Raw genomic sequence first — 14,343 nt, forward strand, 5'->3', positions numbered from 1 at the left:
TTGTAAAGTATCGTAAATCCGGCTACTAACGTTAATTTTAAGTTAAATAGAAGGGGTATCTAGACAACGAAAATTCGTAGGTTTTGCGTAAGGATATAAATTACCCGGACCTACTTAAAGAATACGAAATTAAGGAAATATAATAGCAGTATACTAGCGGTAGGCTAATTACTAAATTAATAAGGGTTAGCTAAATAATAGAAGGAGAATAGCGATTGTTAGAAATATAGAATAGAGACGTAAAATATAGATATAAAACGTAAGACGTAGACGTAAGACGCAAACGCAAGACGTAAAACGTAGACGTAAAACATAGACGTAAAACGTAAAACGTAAACATAAAACGCAGACGTAGGACGTAGACGTAAGGCGTAGAGTAGAAACGTAAAATGTAAATATAAGACGTAGATGTAAGATATAAAACGTAAACGTAAGATATAGAAATAAGGTATAAAGCAAATATATAAAAGTAAAAATATAAAATTAAAAATATAAAGTAAAGATGTAAGTAGAAATATAAAAATAGAGACGTAAAGCGGAGACGTAAAATAGAGACAATAAATAGAATAAAAGATAGGAAGGGAAGGTAATTTAATTTAATGTAAGATACTAATAAAGCGCTAAGTAGAGTATAGCCCGTATTTTCCATTATTGCCCTAAACGAAAAAATCCTTAGCGGCATCCGCTATTATTAATATAGGATTGGAACCTACGACCTTAAGAGGAATATTCCTATGTACTACTGTACTTATTAATAATATTTATAAATACTACCTTATACTATTTATTTATAATCTTCCTATATAAATTCTAATAATTCGTCTAACTTTCTATCTAGCGATGCCAATTTCCTATTAACCGACTAACGCCAAGGACTACAACTATAATCGGGGGAGGGGGGGATATAAGTAGGAGTATTCGGCGTAGAAATATTTATAAGGGAGTTAGGGGGGGCCGCTGGATTAATATTAATATTAGTATTACTAATACTATAGTAGCTTAATTTCGAGTAGCCTTTATAATTGAAGTTGGGAGTATAAAATATCCTAAGCAATATTATAGGGAAACTATTATTAATTAAACGTATTTATATTATAATTTAAAACGCCGCTGTAGAATAATATAATTATTATAAGAGGGGGGTAGGTAAGGGGCTATCGGTATTAATAAGGCGTATAATTTCAACCGCTATATTCTATATAGCGTTCTATAAATTATAAATACCGTAAGGGACTTCGAATATGTAGCGGCGTATTGTTAACGAACATTGCGATTTCTCGTTGAACTTTAGAAGGAAAAGACGTTAGCGAAGTGAAAAAAAAAAAAAAAAAAAAAAAAAAAAAAAAAAACCCGTACTTTTAATCTAGTAGGTATTCTAGCTAATTAATTCAAAAACTTCGCGTAAGTTTAAGGTTAGAACGTTTACGAACGCTTGGGCTAAAGTGATATTATATTCTAAGTAAATAAAAGGATGGATATTATTAGAATATAGGAAAGAGAATAGCCGGGTAAGGGTTAGTAATAAGTATAGGGTAAAAGGAGGAGGAGGACGGGGTGGAAAAAGGAAAATAGAGAGGGGGAATAAATATACTAATTAAGCATATTAGGGAGGCGGGGATTAATATATAAATATATAATAATAAGGTATATATCCGGGGGGGGGGCCGGTGCGGGCGAGGGGGGGGCGGATATAGTAGTAAAGGTAAGGATAGGAAGAAGAAGAAGAGGAGAAGCGAAGAGGGTAGGTAGAAGGGGCGTTATATAAATGAAGGAGGAGGTCCTTATATAAATATAAATTAAAGTAAGCGAATATAATTTTAGGTAGGCAAGTATAAAATAACGTAGGGTAAGAAGAGCGTTAAATAATTATATAAGTAGTAAGAGGGGGTAAATAAAAGGATAAAATAAAAGTAATAGCTAAAAGGGGAAGGATAAGACGATTAAATAGTAGTAGCGGCTATAAAAGGGTAAAAGAGAAAAGTAGAAAATAGGAAGGTATATAATTCGGATTATAATAAGGAAAGCAGGGGTAGTAGTTAGGAATTATATTATTAGAATAAAAAGAATAATATAAAAAACGAAGTAAGGGTAATAGGAAGGTAATTAGGAAGGAATAATACAAGTAAAGGAAGTTTACGGAGGAAGTAATATATAGAATTATAAGAAGCGAAGGAAGGAAATAAAGGTCCTAAGGACGGAACCTATAGGGAGGGGAATTATATTTAAGTATTATAATAGATCGTAGTAGGCGTAAATAATTAAATAGAAAATAATTTACGAGAAGAGCCTTAGGATTTAATTACGTAGGTATTACATAGTAGGTATAAATAACAGAGGGTACCCTATAAGAGTATTAGGCTACGCTACGAGCGTAAATAATAGAGAATGTCCGGTAAGAGGAATTATAGAATATAATTATATTAGTATTTTAAAGTATTTACTAATACTTTTAAGTTCGGCGTAGTATTCTTCGTTAAGTAAAATAATACTTACTACCTTATATATTTATAGGACGATAGTTTTAGTAATAATCGGGAATCCGACTAACTTTATAAATTTAATACTAGTTTTATATCCGTATTAGAATTTATAAAAATAAATATTACAATACTAATATTCTAGCGGGCGGAACGCTAGTACTTTAAATCTAATATTAGTTTCATATCTATATTAAAATTTATAAGAATAGATATTATAATATTAATATTCTAGTGGGCGGTACGCTAAATAGTTGGATTTAATATTAATTTCGTATCCGCGCTAGAATTTAGGAAGATAGATATTATAATACCGATATTCTAGCGGGCAGTTCGCTATATTTAGAGTTTGTAAGAATAAATATTATAATACCAATATTTTAATAGGCGGTTTTGTATCCGTATTCGGAGTTTATAAGAATAGATATTATAATACTAATATTCTAGCGGGCGGCTCGCTATATTTAGAGCTTATAAAAATAGATATTACAATACCGATATTCGAGCGGGCGGCTTTATATCCGTATTTAGAACTTAAGAGAAGGAATATTATAATATTAATATTTTAGCGGGCGGTTCGCCGGTAGCGAAGCGGCTATAATATCTAGGATATAGCGTTAATAACTATTACGAGTAACGGTTTACTAGAATTAAAGGGTAAAAATATTACACCTTCGCTAGTAATATAATTTAATAATATTACAATAGTATAATACTAACGCCTTCCGTTATTTAATTAAAATTTACTATAAAGCGTAAAAATTCTAAGGACAGAACCTATAAAGGGGGGGGTTGTATTAAGAGGCTAAGAATTCGTATATAGAAGTACTTTAATAGCTACTACTCCCCTTCGTTAACTAACGTATAGGATTACTAATAATAACGCTTATATCGGGTCGGGCTCGTAGGAAGGATAATCCGGCACTGTGCTGAAGCGCTAAATTAGTACGAAGCTTTATAATGCTCGTTAGCGGATGAATAGAGTTTGTATAAGTATAAAAGAGGTTCAACGAAGTGTAATTTATTATAGTTGGTAATTATTAATATATTTTTGGATTAACCCCTAATTTACCGTCCCCTATGTGTGGCTACGACCGTAGTCACCTCAGCCTGCCCTTCACTTACGTTCCTGACAATAACTTCTACTTTATTTTTGCCATTTTTACTATTTTTAGATATTTTCGCTTATAGCTCTACGAGTCTTTATTGTATTCGAAAACGGACTTCAAATTCGGATTCCTCGTTGAAAGAGCTATCAAAACATATATGGTGCACCTAGGCGGCCGTCCGCGCTGTGGAATTATACGCGTTTAAAGTCGAAAAATCGAGGGCTTCTGCCAACCCCTAAAAAATGCCTCAGATGATGGGGGTGCCAAAGAGGGTCTGGCGTTTGGCGGTGGATACGAGGGTCTGGCGTTTGGCGGTGGGAACGATGACGGCCCTGGCTGGATGCCCCCAAAGCCCGGAGGGTGGATTTTTACGGCTCGCTCCCGCAAGGAAACAGACCACGCATAGGCAACTTCAGCCCCCTCCGGCGCAACTATCTCCCCCATCGAGCCTCAACACTTTTCAGACCTTACAATAACACTTCAAATCCATCATTCATCTTGACCTTTTCACCCATCACATAAATGATCAACACGCCATTCAAATTTTCTCCCCTAGTTTTGTAGCAGAGCGTTCTTCCTGAGCAGATTGACATCTTGAGCAATTACTTCTTACGAGTCGAGCCCCTTTGTAAGAAGGGTTCTGTATATTCGATGAGATTGTCAACTAAATCTATTTACATCCACTGCTGCTTGTACACCAAGGGCGTGAAGAAGTTATTGAGAAGTAAAGCGCTGGAAAATTGAGGTCGTCTCATATCGTTGCGCCAATACAGAGCAGTACCAACCATAACTGCACGCAATCTGTGATACCGGATGAGTCAATGAACTACTTACCTACAGTAGGAAGCGCGATTTTGGAGAGACATAAGTTGTGACTTGCCAGAAAAGGGACAGTTGAAGGATGTTGGACAAAAGCATTGTTGCTACTCGCTACTTTGGACTACGATCTGGAGTCACGCATGAATGGGTGGATGGTGAATGGACACATCTCAACATGTTCACGGAGCCTTGTTCAACTCACGTTGGTACCAAGTGTTGTAAATTGTACATGTACAAATCACCTACCTGACACAACGCACTCAAAACCCGACTGCGGATTTGTGGCGGAAGATCCATGTTTACCATGTTGGACGGACATCGATTTTACAAGCGCGCCAACGGACTAACATGATTTAACCCTCGCTTCGATAACAGTACGTAGTAACAACCGGGAACCCAAGTTCGGTTTCCTTCCAAAACGTATCTGGAATAATCGAGGTGTGCGTGGTCGTTGTCTCTTTTGTCTGAGCCGATCTGGGATATATATATTCTTCTTCTTTTACTCCAAACCACACGGCTCGAAGGCGAGGCAAGGTTTAGTACAGGGTGGACCATTGTTCTCGGGGCGGAGCATTGAAAGTGATCGTAATGGAGGGGCAGGTTGGTGATTTAATGGAGGTGAAAAGCGAGTATCGATGCGTAGAGGTAGGAATAGGTCAAGGATTGCGAAGGGATGCTGGTTGTAATGGAGCGTTTCCATTGATGGTTACACGGGATGCGATTTCGCCAGGGTCGCTTCAACTTTGCACTGATGGTTTTCCAGACTGGTTTTCTGAGTCACGGTTCGTTGGAGACGAGCGATGTGATGAATGACAGTTTATGTTCCCACGGCTTGTTGTTGCGTTGGTCAAATTCCATATCGTAGTGACTCGGGGCACTGGGTTTTAGGTTTCCTGGATATCAAGCATAAGCAAGAAGCATACTGCAACATTTCATGCCCACCAAATTGTATGCAAGACGGTGATTCTGAATGTCTGCACCCTCCAGCGCCCTCGAGAAGAAAGGTAAGAGAAGACAGGATACCAAAAGAATCGAATTTACAGTCCTCCGAGCTCCAACGCTGTTCCCTCCACTCTTTTTATCGGGCATAAAGAGCACATATTCGTGCAGTGTGCTTACAGGTTATGCTTGATTTCCTGGGAACCTAAAAACGAACGGCCCAAGACAATGCGGTATGTAAAAATTTATGCAAGTCAACAAGACAAGATAAGTCAGAAATCTGTCCTGTTTTGACTTGGCTTGTGTGCTTCGCTGGCTTGTAGTAGTGGTTTAAAAGAACCACCATGCCCATGTTGGCCTTTCTCTCCAGCGACGACCCAAACTCAGAGGCCTACCGAATTCTCTCAGACAAGTGCAACTCCCAATTATAGTCCTATTCCACGATGTTCATTACACGAGCTCTCTTGAGCCTGGCCCTTGCGGTCTCCTTCCCGGTGAGTCCCTCAACCCACTACCTACCTATCTTTGCTCAGAGCACACATCCACTAACAACTTCACCTCACCACTCAACAGCCGACCATCACCGCCCAATTCACCACCTCCTTACTAACTCCCAACGCCCAAACGACTGTCCAACTTCGTAACCAGAACGGCACCGCATCCGCACTCCCATCCTCATCCAAAACCTTCCAGTCCACCACCGACATCGTCGTCGCCCGCAACGTGGAAGACCCCGACGACTTACTTCCCACCTGGATCGGGAAAGCCTGCCCCGGCGCCCAGAAACACAATTTCGAGGTTACAGAGGATTGGGCCTGGGGCAGTGCCTTCGAAGCCAAAGTGAACATTTGGTACCTCGAAGGAGTGCCGGGAAAGCCGAAGAATGGAAAGGGACCGAGGAATTGTGGACGAGTGGCCTGTGGAGGCGATTCGGCTATTTATTGGTGCAATAATGATGTGAGTCTCTTACCTTCCCTCCGCACCTCCCCCCCCCCCCCTGCCTCTTTTTTCTTGTTTTTTTTCTGGATAGTGGAGGTAGAATCAAAAAAAAAAAAGTCAAGTAGCTAACAATCATGGGGCCTGGGGCTCGGGCCCCTCCCCCCTTCATAAAAACTAGCCGGGACAGGAAAGAGAACTTCCCAGCTACAGCTGGATTGCACAGGGGGCAGATGCGCTCTGGCGAGATGCGCGCTGTTGGAGGGATCCTAATAGGTTTGGGAATGAGCGCGAAGGGAGGATTAGAGGAGAGATCTATAGTGACCAGACTTGGAGCGTTTTCATTAGGGGGGAGGACTGTTCAAAGCCTGGAAAGACGAGTTGAATGGGAAAAATTGGGGAGGGACAGATTAAGGCGTATTTATCAGGGTATAAAGGACTGAGAAGGAAAAAGACGTGGCAGTCAGGAAGTTAGAACCCATGTTGTGGGTGTGGTGTGGTGAAGAGGTGATGCCGTCTTGGGAAGAATGTCTGAGGAGAGTCGGTGGTCTGGAGTTGGGTCTTTTGTAAAGAGTTCCTACTGCGTACCCATCTGCACTCCCAGATTGGTTTCAATTCTGTTCGCATAGCTAAGATGTTTATGCAGAGGTAGCTGTTGGTGAACAGGACTTTTTTGTCCATGTTTTCATGAAATTGAGTACAAGGAAACACTTTCGTTTGCTTGTTGGTTCCCATGTTTCAGTGTATGGTAGAACAGGTTCGGAAGCTCTGTGATATTACCAGCCTAGTGCCACTCGTCAAATTGATATCGGATTGATTAAAAATCTTCCGTTGGCTTCTGTTGGGAGGTGTATGTAACGATTCATCATCGACACCAAGCCGAGTCACTTTTCCTTTTGATGGTATGGTTCGTGATGGCAGTTAAAAAGTTTATAACCGCCAGTGAATCTCACAGTTTTCCCTGTACATTCGAGTCAGCGCAACCAGACCAGTTTTGAACCGACAACTCACCTCTCCAATACAACATCAAGCCCTTCAACTTTCACAGCCATGCCTTCGCCTAGCGCCATCCTCCGACTGGCTTCTTTTGCCATTCTCCCAGTTCGTCTTTCTCCGTGCCTCACCGTCTCCATTGTTCTCTTTTAGTCTTTGATCACGGGTCTAATGACACATCTCCTCCGCACAGCTTGCCGTCCTTGGCCGCACTGTCAGACCTTATATGCTACCAAGGGACGCCAACACTACCTCTGATGGATTGATCCACCCCAAGCAATTGACATTCAGCGTCAATTGCTCGATTTCCGATCACTATGGCCATGGCAACGGTGTGCTGGAGGGTTTTCATTACCTCATGAGTCGGGGCGGGATGCCGGGGAACAAGCCTGGGAGTTGCGGCCGGATTAGCTGCTCTCACGACACTGGAATTCATTGGTGCAACGAAGTGAGTCGTGGCCATTTTTCCATTTTTTTTTTCATTTTTTTAGTGCTAATCAACGACGATCTGAACAGGACAAGACCAAGCGCAAAGAACTTGAATCCTACCAAGTAATCGCGCGTGCTGTCATGGAGATCTTCCAACAAAAGCCCTGTTGGCAGAACTTCGACGATGATGACTTTATGGGTGCCGGGATTAAGGGGAAGGCTTTGGTTGATGGTGAAGACTGGAGTGTTTGGGTGTCCCATGAAGACTGTTCGGCGGCGTCGGTGTGAAGGGAACTAATGTGATGTCGGCTGCAAAGGTGCGTGTGTGCCGAGGGTGGCGGGGATGCTAGAATTGCCATCCGAAGGGAAATCAAACAGGATATAGCTTGGGAGTAGCATTCATTAAGAGGACTAATAAAAGAAATTGTTTGCCCTGGGAGAGAGCATCATAGTGAAAACTTGAGGTGTTCTTGTATAAAGACACGCATACTGGTGTTCAAGGAGCGTCGCACCGACGTTTGTGTTACCTTCGTTGAATGGTAAGGAAATGTGATTTTGATACCCACAATTAGCCGGTACCACGAATACGGCAATTTGAGGAGAGAAAGAGTCACTGGCCTTATATCACCCGCAATTGCTCCATGGTCTAGGTTTGCGACAATTTACAGCTGCCTATAGGGCGCTGAATTCATTCACGTGTCTTTCCTCATTGTGGATGTTCCTGTTGTCTTGATGCTCCCGAGTGAACCATGATGGTTGTGAATGGGGATACCACGTGATTCAGCAGCATGGGACTCCCATATTGCCTTCCGGTTGCCAAATCCGAAACAAGATCACGTCCCTGCTGAGTGCGCCCAGACGCTGTCCTAGAATCCTGACGGATCACTGGTTGATATTGGCCGCAACAAATGGGTTGATTAAGCTCCGTGGACAGCGTCTCGAGCTAAGCGAGGTGAAGTATCATGTTTGCAACTCACTGCGGGATCTGAGCCAGGTTGAAGCTATTGCGGCGGAAATCATCACGCCTATTGATTGTGCCGGTCCGATTCTTGCGGTGTTCTTTTAGCGTTACTAAGGCAGAAGAGAATGACGTAAGCTCGGATAACCATGCTGACAATCGAACTAGACTCGCACGCGTGACTGGGGGTCTGGAAAAAGGACTGAGAGATCAAGTCTCGCAGTACATGGCGCCCAAAATATAGGTATATCCACGGCGACAAGGTGCCGATGACCACGATCAACCAGACCGACCGACACGTTCTGAGGTGGATAGGTAACAGGTGCACGTTATCGGAGCTGGCTACTATGCACCAACAATCGTCTTTCCCTTCGCCGCACCATTTCCCTCCCTTCTTCTACCTCGTCAAACGATGGAGATGATGAAATTTCACCAGCAACCCACTTCTACGCCTCCTTCGCCTTTGCGCTCTCCCGGTTTTTCGGCGCACGCAAACTCCTCTTCGGCCGCCTCGTGACCGGCCGATCTGCGCTTCCCGCGGCACTGCAGAACGTGATCGGACCGACCATGACGGAACTCCCTGTCTGCGTTTTTGTCTCGGGTCACGACACCTTGAGCAGCGTCGCTAAGCGGCTGCAGGAGCAATTCATTGAGGAGTCGAAGTACGAAGCGGTGGGGATGAGGGAGATTATCAAAGGCGCTACAGACTGGGATTGGGAAGGGGTAGAAGGGGAGAAGGAAAGGGATTTTGGGTGGAGGACTGCTTATCAGCGGGGGAATGAAACCGGCAGTAGTAGTAATGAGGAGGAAGGGATTGAAGTTGGGTTGTTCGAGAAGGGGGAAGTAGAGTTCTATGAGAGGGAGATGCCGGCTAGAGAGAGACCAGAGGTATATGCTACGCCTGATAGAGAGAGTGGGGTGTTGGTTTTGGAATTTGAGGGTAGTAAGGAGTGGGCGAGGGGGGTGGGGATTGGAAAAGAAGGGGTGAGGAGGTTTTTGGAAGTTTTAGGATGTGTTTTAAGTGGTGATTTGGGTCCTCACGTGAGGTAAATAGTGAAGTAGGCTGGATGGAGGAAAGTGTATATCGGGTCAAAATTGTCTCATGGTTTTCAACAAAAAGGTTTTGTTGGTTTTTGTTTTCTTTTGTTATTCCCTGGCTAGACTTTTTGCTTTGTTTCTGTAAAAAGCAGGTGCGGGTCTTGACAATGGTCCAGATGCTGGTATCGCCGAACAAGAGGAAAAAAAAAAAAGGAAAAGAAAAGGAAAAGAAAGGAGGGAGAGAGAAAGAAGAGAAAGGACAGAAAGGCTAGAGTCTACAGCATTTTTCAATAGTAAGCGACAGGCAAACCGGCAATCACAATGAATGGCCAGCACGTGGGTAAGGTCAGTAACATCGTGAACCTTGACATCCCGCGCATGTAAATCGACCGATATGACGCCCAAAGCACACCCAACACTCCACAAGGGTTTCCCTTTCATAAATCGGCCATAGGTAATCCGATTCCGCAAAAGGAAGGTCCAAATTCACTTTAAAGTCATAGATTAGTACATCTATGTCCCAATCGGATGCCCGTGCCGGTTGAAAATGTTGCTATGCAATCCAGAAACCCAAGCCCTTCCAAGCACGTTGACGAACAAGCAAGTGCGAGACGTTCAACGGTCTATACGAAATTGCTAAACCCCGGCAACATACCATCACGCTATCACAACTACTAAAGGTTCCGAATGGAACGTTGAACAGGGACCGTAAAGCCGTGGTGGACTCCAGCGGGGGACGTGTAAGGTGATGATCATGAACTGCAGCTCCCTCCAAAATTACCGAGGTTCACCGATCTTGATTTTTCAAATCGACAAAAGTTGACTCGCATCCGGATAGTACGAGATACCAAACCGTTCTCGTTGAAAAAGAAAAGAGCAATGATACCTATCCCGAAGCTGCACAAGCCCCTGTTGTTCCCTTCGCTTCCAGTTTTTGTGCGGTGGTGATAGTTACCTAAGCTCTTAAGGTACCTTACACTCCAAGATCGCTACTGATCAGATCAATCCCCTGCCAAACCGTTTAGCGCTAACTATTCCGCCAATCATCTTACACGGATTTGCCTTGAATCGGCACAACTCTTGTCGAATGGCCAACCACGTGCGGAGGTGTTTGGCTATAAGGTACACTACACCACCATAGGTTTCGCCAACCACCTTTTAAAGATCGAATTAACCGATGTGACGGGATGTGGTACCATGGGGTAAGTGGTTCGAGAGCTGTTCGCTGCTACGACTGCGACGCTGCCATTGACCCCTGGCCCTTGGCCTTGACCCCTGAAGCTGTTTCGGGGAGCTCACGCTCGAGAGTGAGTGGGTGATAGTCGATGCTACTATTTCCAGGTACGAAACGCGCATCATGACCAGCAGAAGCGAGGGACAGGACAGATGCAGGCAATGATAAACTGGAGAGCCCCCTTCGCCTTGATCGTTCTGGTCCGGCTCTCTGTGTTTCTTCCTGGACGTGGGTAGTTTTATTGCCAACGGACACGGCGTCGGCATCACGATCATCATGATGGACACCCTCACCCTTCTTACCTTGGTCAAGGGACTTCCCTTGCTGGCTCTGGGTGTGGCAGCGGGAGCGACCTATCCTCCGATTCCCGCTGACCTGACCACACCCGTCCAGCACCGCATCGCCATCAACAGCCCGACGTGTGAGTGACCTTTTTTTTCCCATCATAGAGCAAGACCCGAAGGAGCTGACATCAAGGCCCAACAGCCGTCCGCATCGCCTGGAACACGTACAAGCAGCTCAGCCAGCCGTGTGTCCAATACGGCACATCGCCATCCTCCCTCGGCTCCCAATCCTGCTCTACGTCGTCTATCACCTACCCGACATCGCGCACATGGGCCAACGTGGTCACCATCAACGACCTCACACCCGCCACCACGTACTACTACAAGATCGTCTCAACCAACTCCACGGTCGAGACCTTTACCAGCCCGCGCCTACCGGGCGACAAGACGCCTTTCAACATCAGTATCGTCATCGACCTCGGCGTCTACGGCAAAGACGGGTTCACGATTGAGCAGGATCAGAGCAAGCGAGACCTGATCCCGTCCATCGATCCGTCGCTCAACCACACCACCATTGGCCGGCTGCGCGACAACATCGACAAGTACGACTTCATCGTGCACCCAGGTGACATTGGCTACGCCGACGACTGGATCCTCAAAGCGCACAACTGGCTCGACGGAAAGGACGGCTACCAAGCCATCACCGAGACCTTCTTTGACCAGCTGGCGCCCATCGCCGCGCGGAAACCCTACATGGCCAGCCCCGGTAACCACGAAGCTGCTTGCCAAGAGGTGCCCAGAACCAGCGGCTTGTGCCCTTCGGGCCAAAAGAATTTCACCGACTTCATCAACCGCTTCGGTCTCGTCCTGCCGACCGCTTTCAGCTCCACGTCGCCCGACTCGGCAGCAAAGGTCAACGCCAACAAGGCTCGCATCCTCGCCAACCCGCCCTTTTGGTACTCGTTCGAGTACGGCATGGCGCACATCGTCATGATCGACACGGAAACCGACTTTGAAGACGCGCCCGACCAACCGGGGGGATCGGCGAATCTCAACGGGGGTCCCTTTGGCTCGTACCTCCGCCAGCAGCTGGACTTTTTGGAGGCTGACCTTGCCTCGGTCGACAGGTCGGTTACGCCCTGGGTTGTGGTAGCGGGTCACAGACCATGGTACACCACGGGCTCGGGCGACGATTGCCAGCCGTGCAAGAAGGCGTTTGAGCCGCTGTTTTACAAGTACGGAGTTGACTTGGGCGTGTTTGGGCATGTGCATAACAGCCAGAGGTTCGCGCCGGTGGTGAATGATACCGCGGACCCGGCGGGCATGGAGAATCCCAAGGCGCCCATGTATATCGTGGCGGGCGGCGCGGGAAACGTGGAAGGGTTGACCAAGGTCGGAAAGAATGTGTCGACGAATCGGTTCGCGTATGATGACGCGTTCAGCTATGCGACGGTGAATTTCTTGGATGAGCAACGGATGCAGGTGGACTTTATCAACAGCGAGACGGGTGCGATTTTGGATCGGTCGGTGCTGTTCAAGAAGCATGATCAGCAATTTGTTGTGCAGTGAGTTGGTTAGTTGGTTGGTTGATTTTCTGTCAAGTCCTGTTCCTGTTCGGTATCGCGTTTATCCGGTTGAGTAGACTTTGCAAACAGTCTTTGGGTTCGTTGCAGTAACCTCAAGCATACCTACCTATCAATGTACATATGTACTCGCCTGCCTTACTGTGAGCGTGGTGAGTTGGGTTTCCTGGATTTCCTTGGTATTTCTGCAAGGCGCTGTTGCATTTACTGCAGCAGCAGTGCAGCTGTAGACTATGCGCAGTAGTGGGCAGGTTTTCCCCAAGCCCCAGTCTATATTGTGGACTTGACGAGATCTCAGGAATTTCCAAGTCAATGAAGATGGACAGTTCGAATAAAAGTGCCTAAAACAACAGTTAGAGAGAGTAACGACTGCCGCCCTTGCCGGGAACACTGGGATCCTGAACATAGCCTGGTAATACCCCAAATAACAATATTTAATCATTACACTATGTTTTCTCCACCGATTATTATTTGACAATCGGTGGACAAAATATTATTTTTCTACACAATCTTTGCACTTACCAGAACATTCGTCAAAGCCAATTAACTATATTCGCATTGTCCGTATATAAATACCGTTACTTTCATTTCCTCTTAATATTTCTTTTTCAACCGAAATATTTATAGTTACCTAAACCGTATAAAAACCCGAAAGCCTAATATTTTCTATTACATTATATTTAAGTACATCTAAAACATTATAGTAAAATTTATCGTCGTATACAATAAATAAATTCTATAAGTATAATATTCAATTTAATATATATCGTATTTTAATATCTCTCTACTAATAAGTCTCTTTCTATACAAACTTTAACTTCCTTAACTATATTTATTAAGTACAATATTTTATTAATCCCAATATCCCTTATTGCCTAATATCTATATTCTAATAATAATGTACTTATATAATAATTGATTTCTATTGTATATCTATTTCTTTATAATATTTTTACATTATAAATATAAACTCGTAATAAATACCTATCTCCTTACAATTACTTTCTAATATAAATAAAATACAGTTCCCCTGGGCAGAGCCAATGTCCAGGGGAGACAGAGAGACGCCCTTAGAAATTACTTAGTGTTAAGAAAAAAAAAAAAAAAAAAAAAAAAAAAAAAAAAAAAAAAAAAAAACTTTAAGCTGGACTGAACGAGTAACCTTTAAAAAAGACAACACTAATAATAACCATTAAACTATAAACTCTAATGTTTTCCTAAATAAGTAATTGAATCATCTGCTTTATATTACCAACCTCGTTTTCCCTTCTCCCCCCACCCCTTTAAAAAAAAAAAAAAAGAAAAAAAAAAAAACTCAAAGGCAAAGTTTTGAATTTTTTTTTTTTATTTTTTCGCTTCCTTAGAGTTTACAGCTTTCAACCCTAACCCTAACCCTTCTCAAGGCTCCCTTAGGGTTAAAGGTCTGGTTTGGGACTTGGTCATTTCTCGGACCTCACGGTCGCAACCAAAATCCTCATTTTTAATTTCTTTTGCATTTTTCTCAACGACCAAGGCGTGCACTACAATGGGACCGGTAGCAAAAT

General features: G+C 43.9%; 4 protein-coding genes across 4 annotated transcripts; all 4 read left to right on the forward strand.

The window, feature by feature from the left end:
* Nucleotides 1-5,787: 5,787 nt before the first annotated feature.
* Nucleotides 5,788-6,383, forward strand: NCU08646 (hypothetical protein; the record flags this gene model as incomplete). Its single annotated transcript, XM_956656.1, has 3 exons — nt 5,788-5,838; nt 5,918-6,301; nt 6,375-6,383. 3 exons carry the CDS (start codon nt 5,788-5,790, stop codon nt 6,381-6,383), a joined length of 444 nt encoding a protein of 147 aa, XP_961749.1.
* A 903-nt stretch (nt 6,384-7,286) lies between these two features.
* On the forward strand, nt 7,287-8,113 carry NCU08645 (hypothetical protein). The gene is made up of 3 exons (XM_956655.2): nt 7,287-7,381; nt 7,467-7,721; nt 7,790-8,113. Exons 1-3 carry the CDS (start codon nt 7,331-7,333, stop codon nt 7,988-7,990), a joined length of 507 nt encoding a protein of 168 aa, XP_961748.1. The 5' UTR covers nt 7,287-7,330; the 3' UTR covers nt 7,991-8,113.
* A 774-nt stretch (nt 8,114-8,887) lies between these two features.
* Nucleotides 8,888-9,710, forward strand: NCU08644 (hypothetical protein; the record flags this gene model as incomplete). The annotated part of the gene is made up of 1 exon (XM_956654.2): nt 8,888-9,710. The coding sequence occupies exon 1, from the start codon at nt 9,228-9,230 to the stop codon at nt 9,708-9,710; it is 483 nt and encodes a 160-aa protein (XP_961747.1). The 5' UTR covers nt 8,888-9,227.
* A 1,338-nt stretch (nt 9,711-11,048) lies between these two features.
* On the forward strand, nt 11,049-13,112 carry pho-3 (phosphorus-3). Its single transcript, XM_956653.2, has 2 exons — nt 11,049-11,353; nt 11,419-13,112. The coding sequence occupies exons 1-2, from the start codon at nt 11,209-11,211 to the stop codon at nt 12,783-12,785; spliced, it is 1,512 nt and encodes a 503-aa protein (XP_961746.1). The 5' UTR covers nt 11,049-11,208; the 3' UTR covers nt 12,786-13,112.
* The last annotated feature ends 1,231 nt before the right edge of the window (nt 13,113-14,343 follow it).

This window comes from Neurospora crassa, linkage group IV (genome assembly GCF_000182925.2).
Source record: "Neurospora crassa OR74A linkage group IV, whole genome shotgun sequence".
Taxonomy (NCBI): domain Eukaryota; kingdom Fungi; phylum Ascomycota; class Sordariomycetes; order Sordariales; family Sordariaceae; genus Neurospora; species Neurospora crassa.

Bases quoted from the DNA above. Each gene is read 5' to 3' on its own strand.
- NCU08645 (XM_956655.2), top strand. From the start codon at position 7,331: ATGCCTTCGCCTAGCGCCATCCTCCGACTGGCTTCTTTTGCCATTCTC. The intron at 7,382-7,466 runs GTTCGTCTTTCT...TCCTCCGCACAG, and splicing joins CTTCTTTTGCCATTCTCCCA to CTTGCCGTCCTTGGCCGCAC. The intron at 7,722-7,789 runs GTGAGTCGTGGC...CGATCTGAACAG, and splicing joins GAATTCATTGGTGCAACGAA to GACAAGACCAAGCGCAAAGA.
- pho-3 (XM_956653.2), top strand. From the start codon at position 11,209: ATGATGGACACCCTCACCCTTCTTACCTTGGTCAAGGGACTTCCCTTG. The intron at 11,354-11,418 runs GTGAGTGACCTT...AAGGCCCAACAG, and splicing joins CGCCATCAACAGCCCGACGT to CCGTCCGCATCGCCTGGAAC.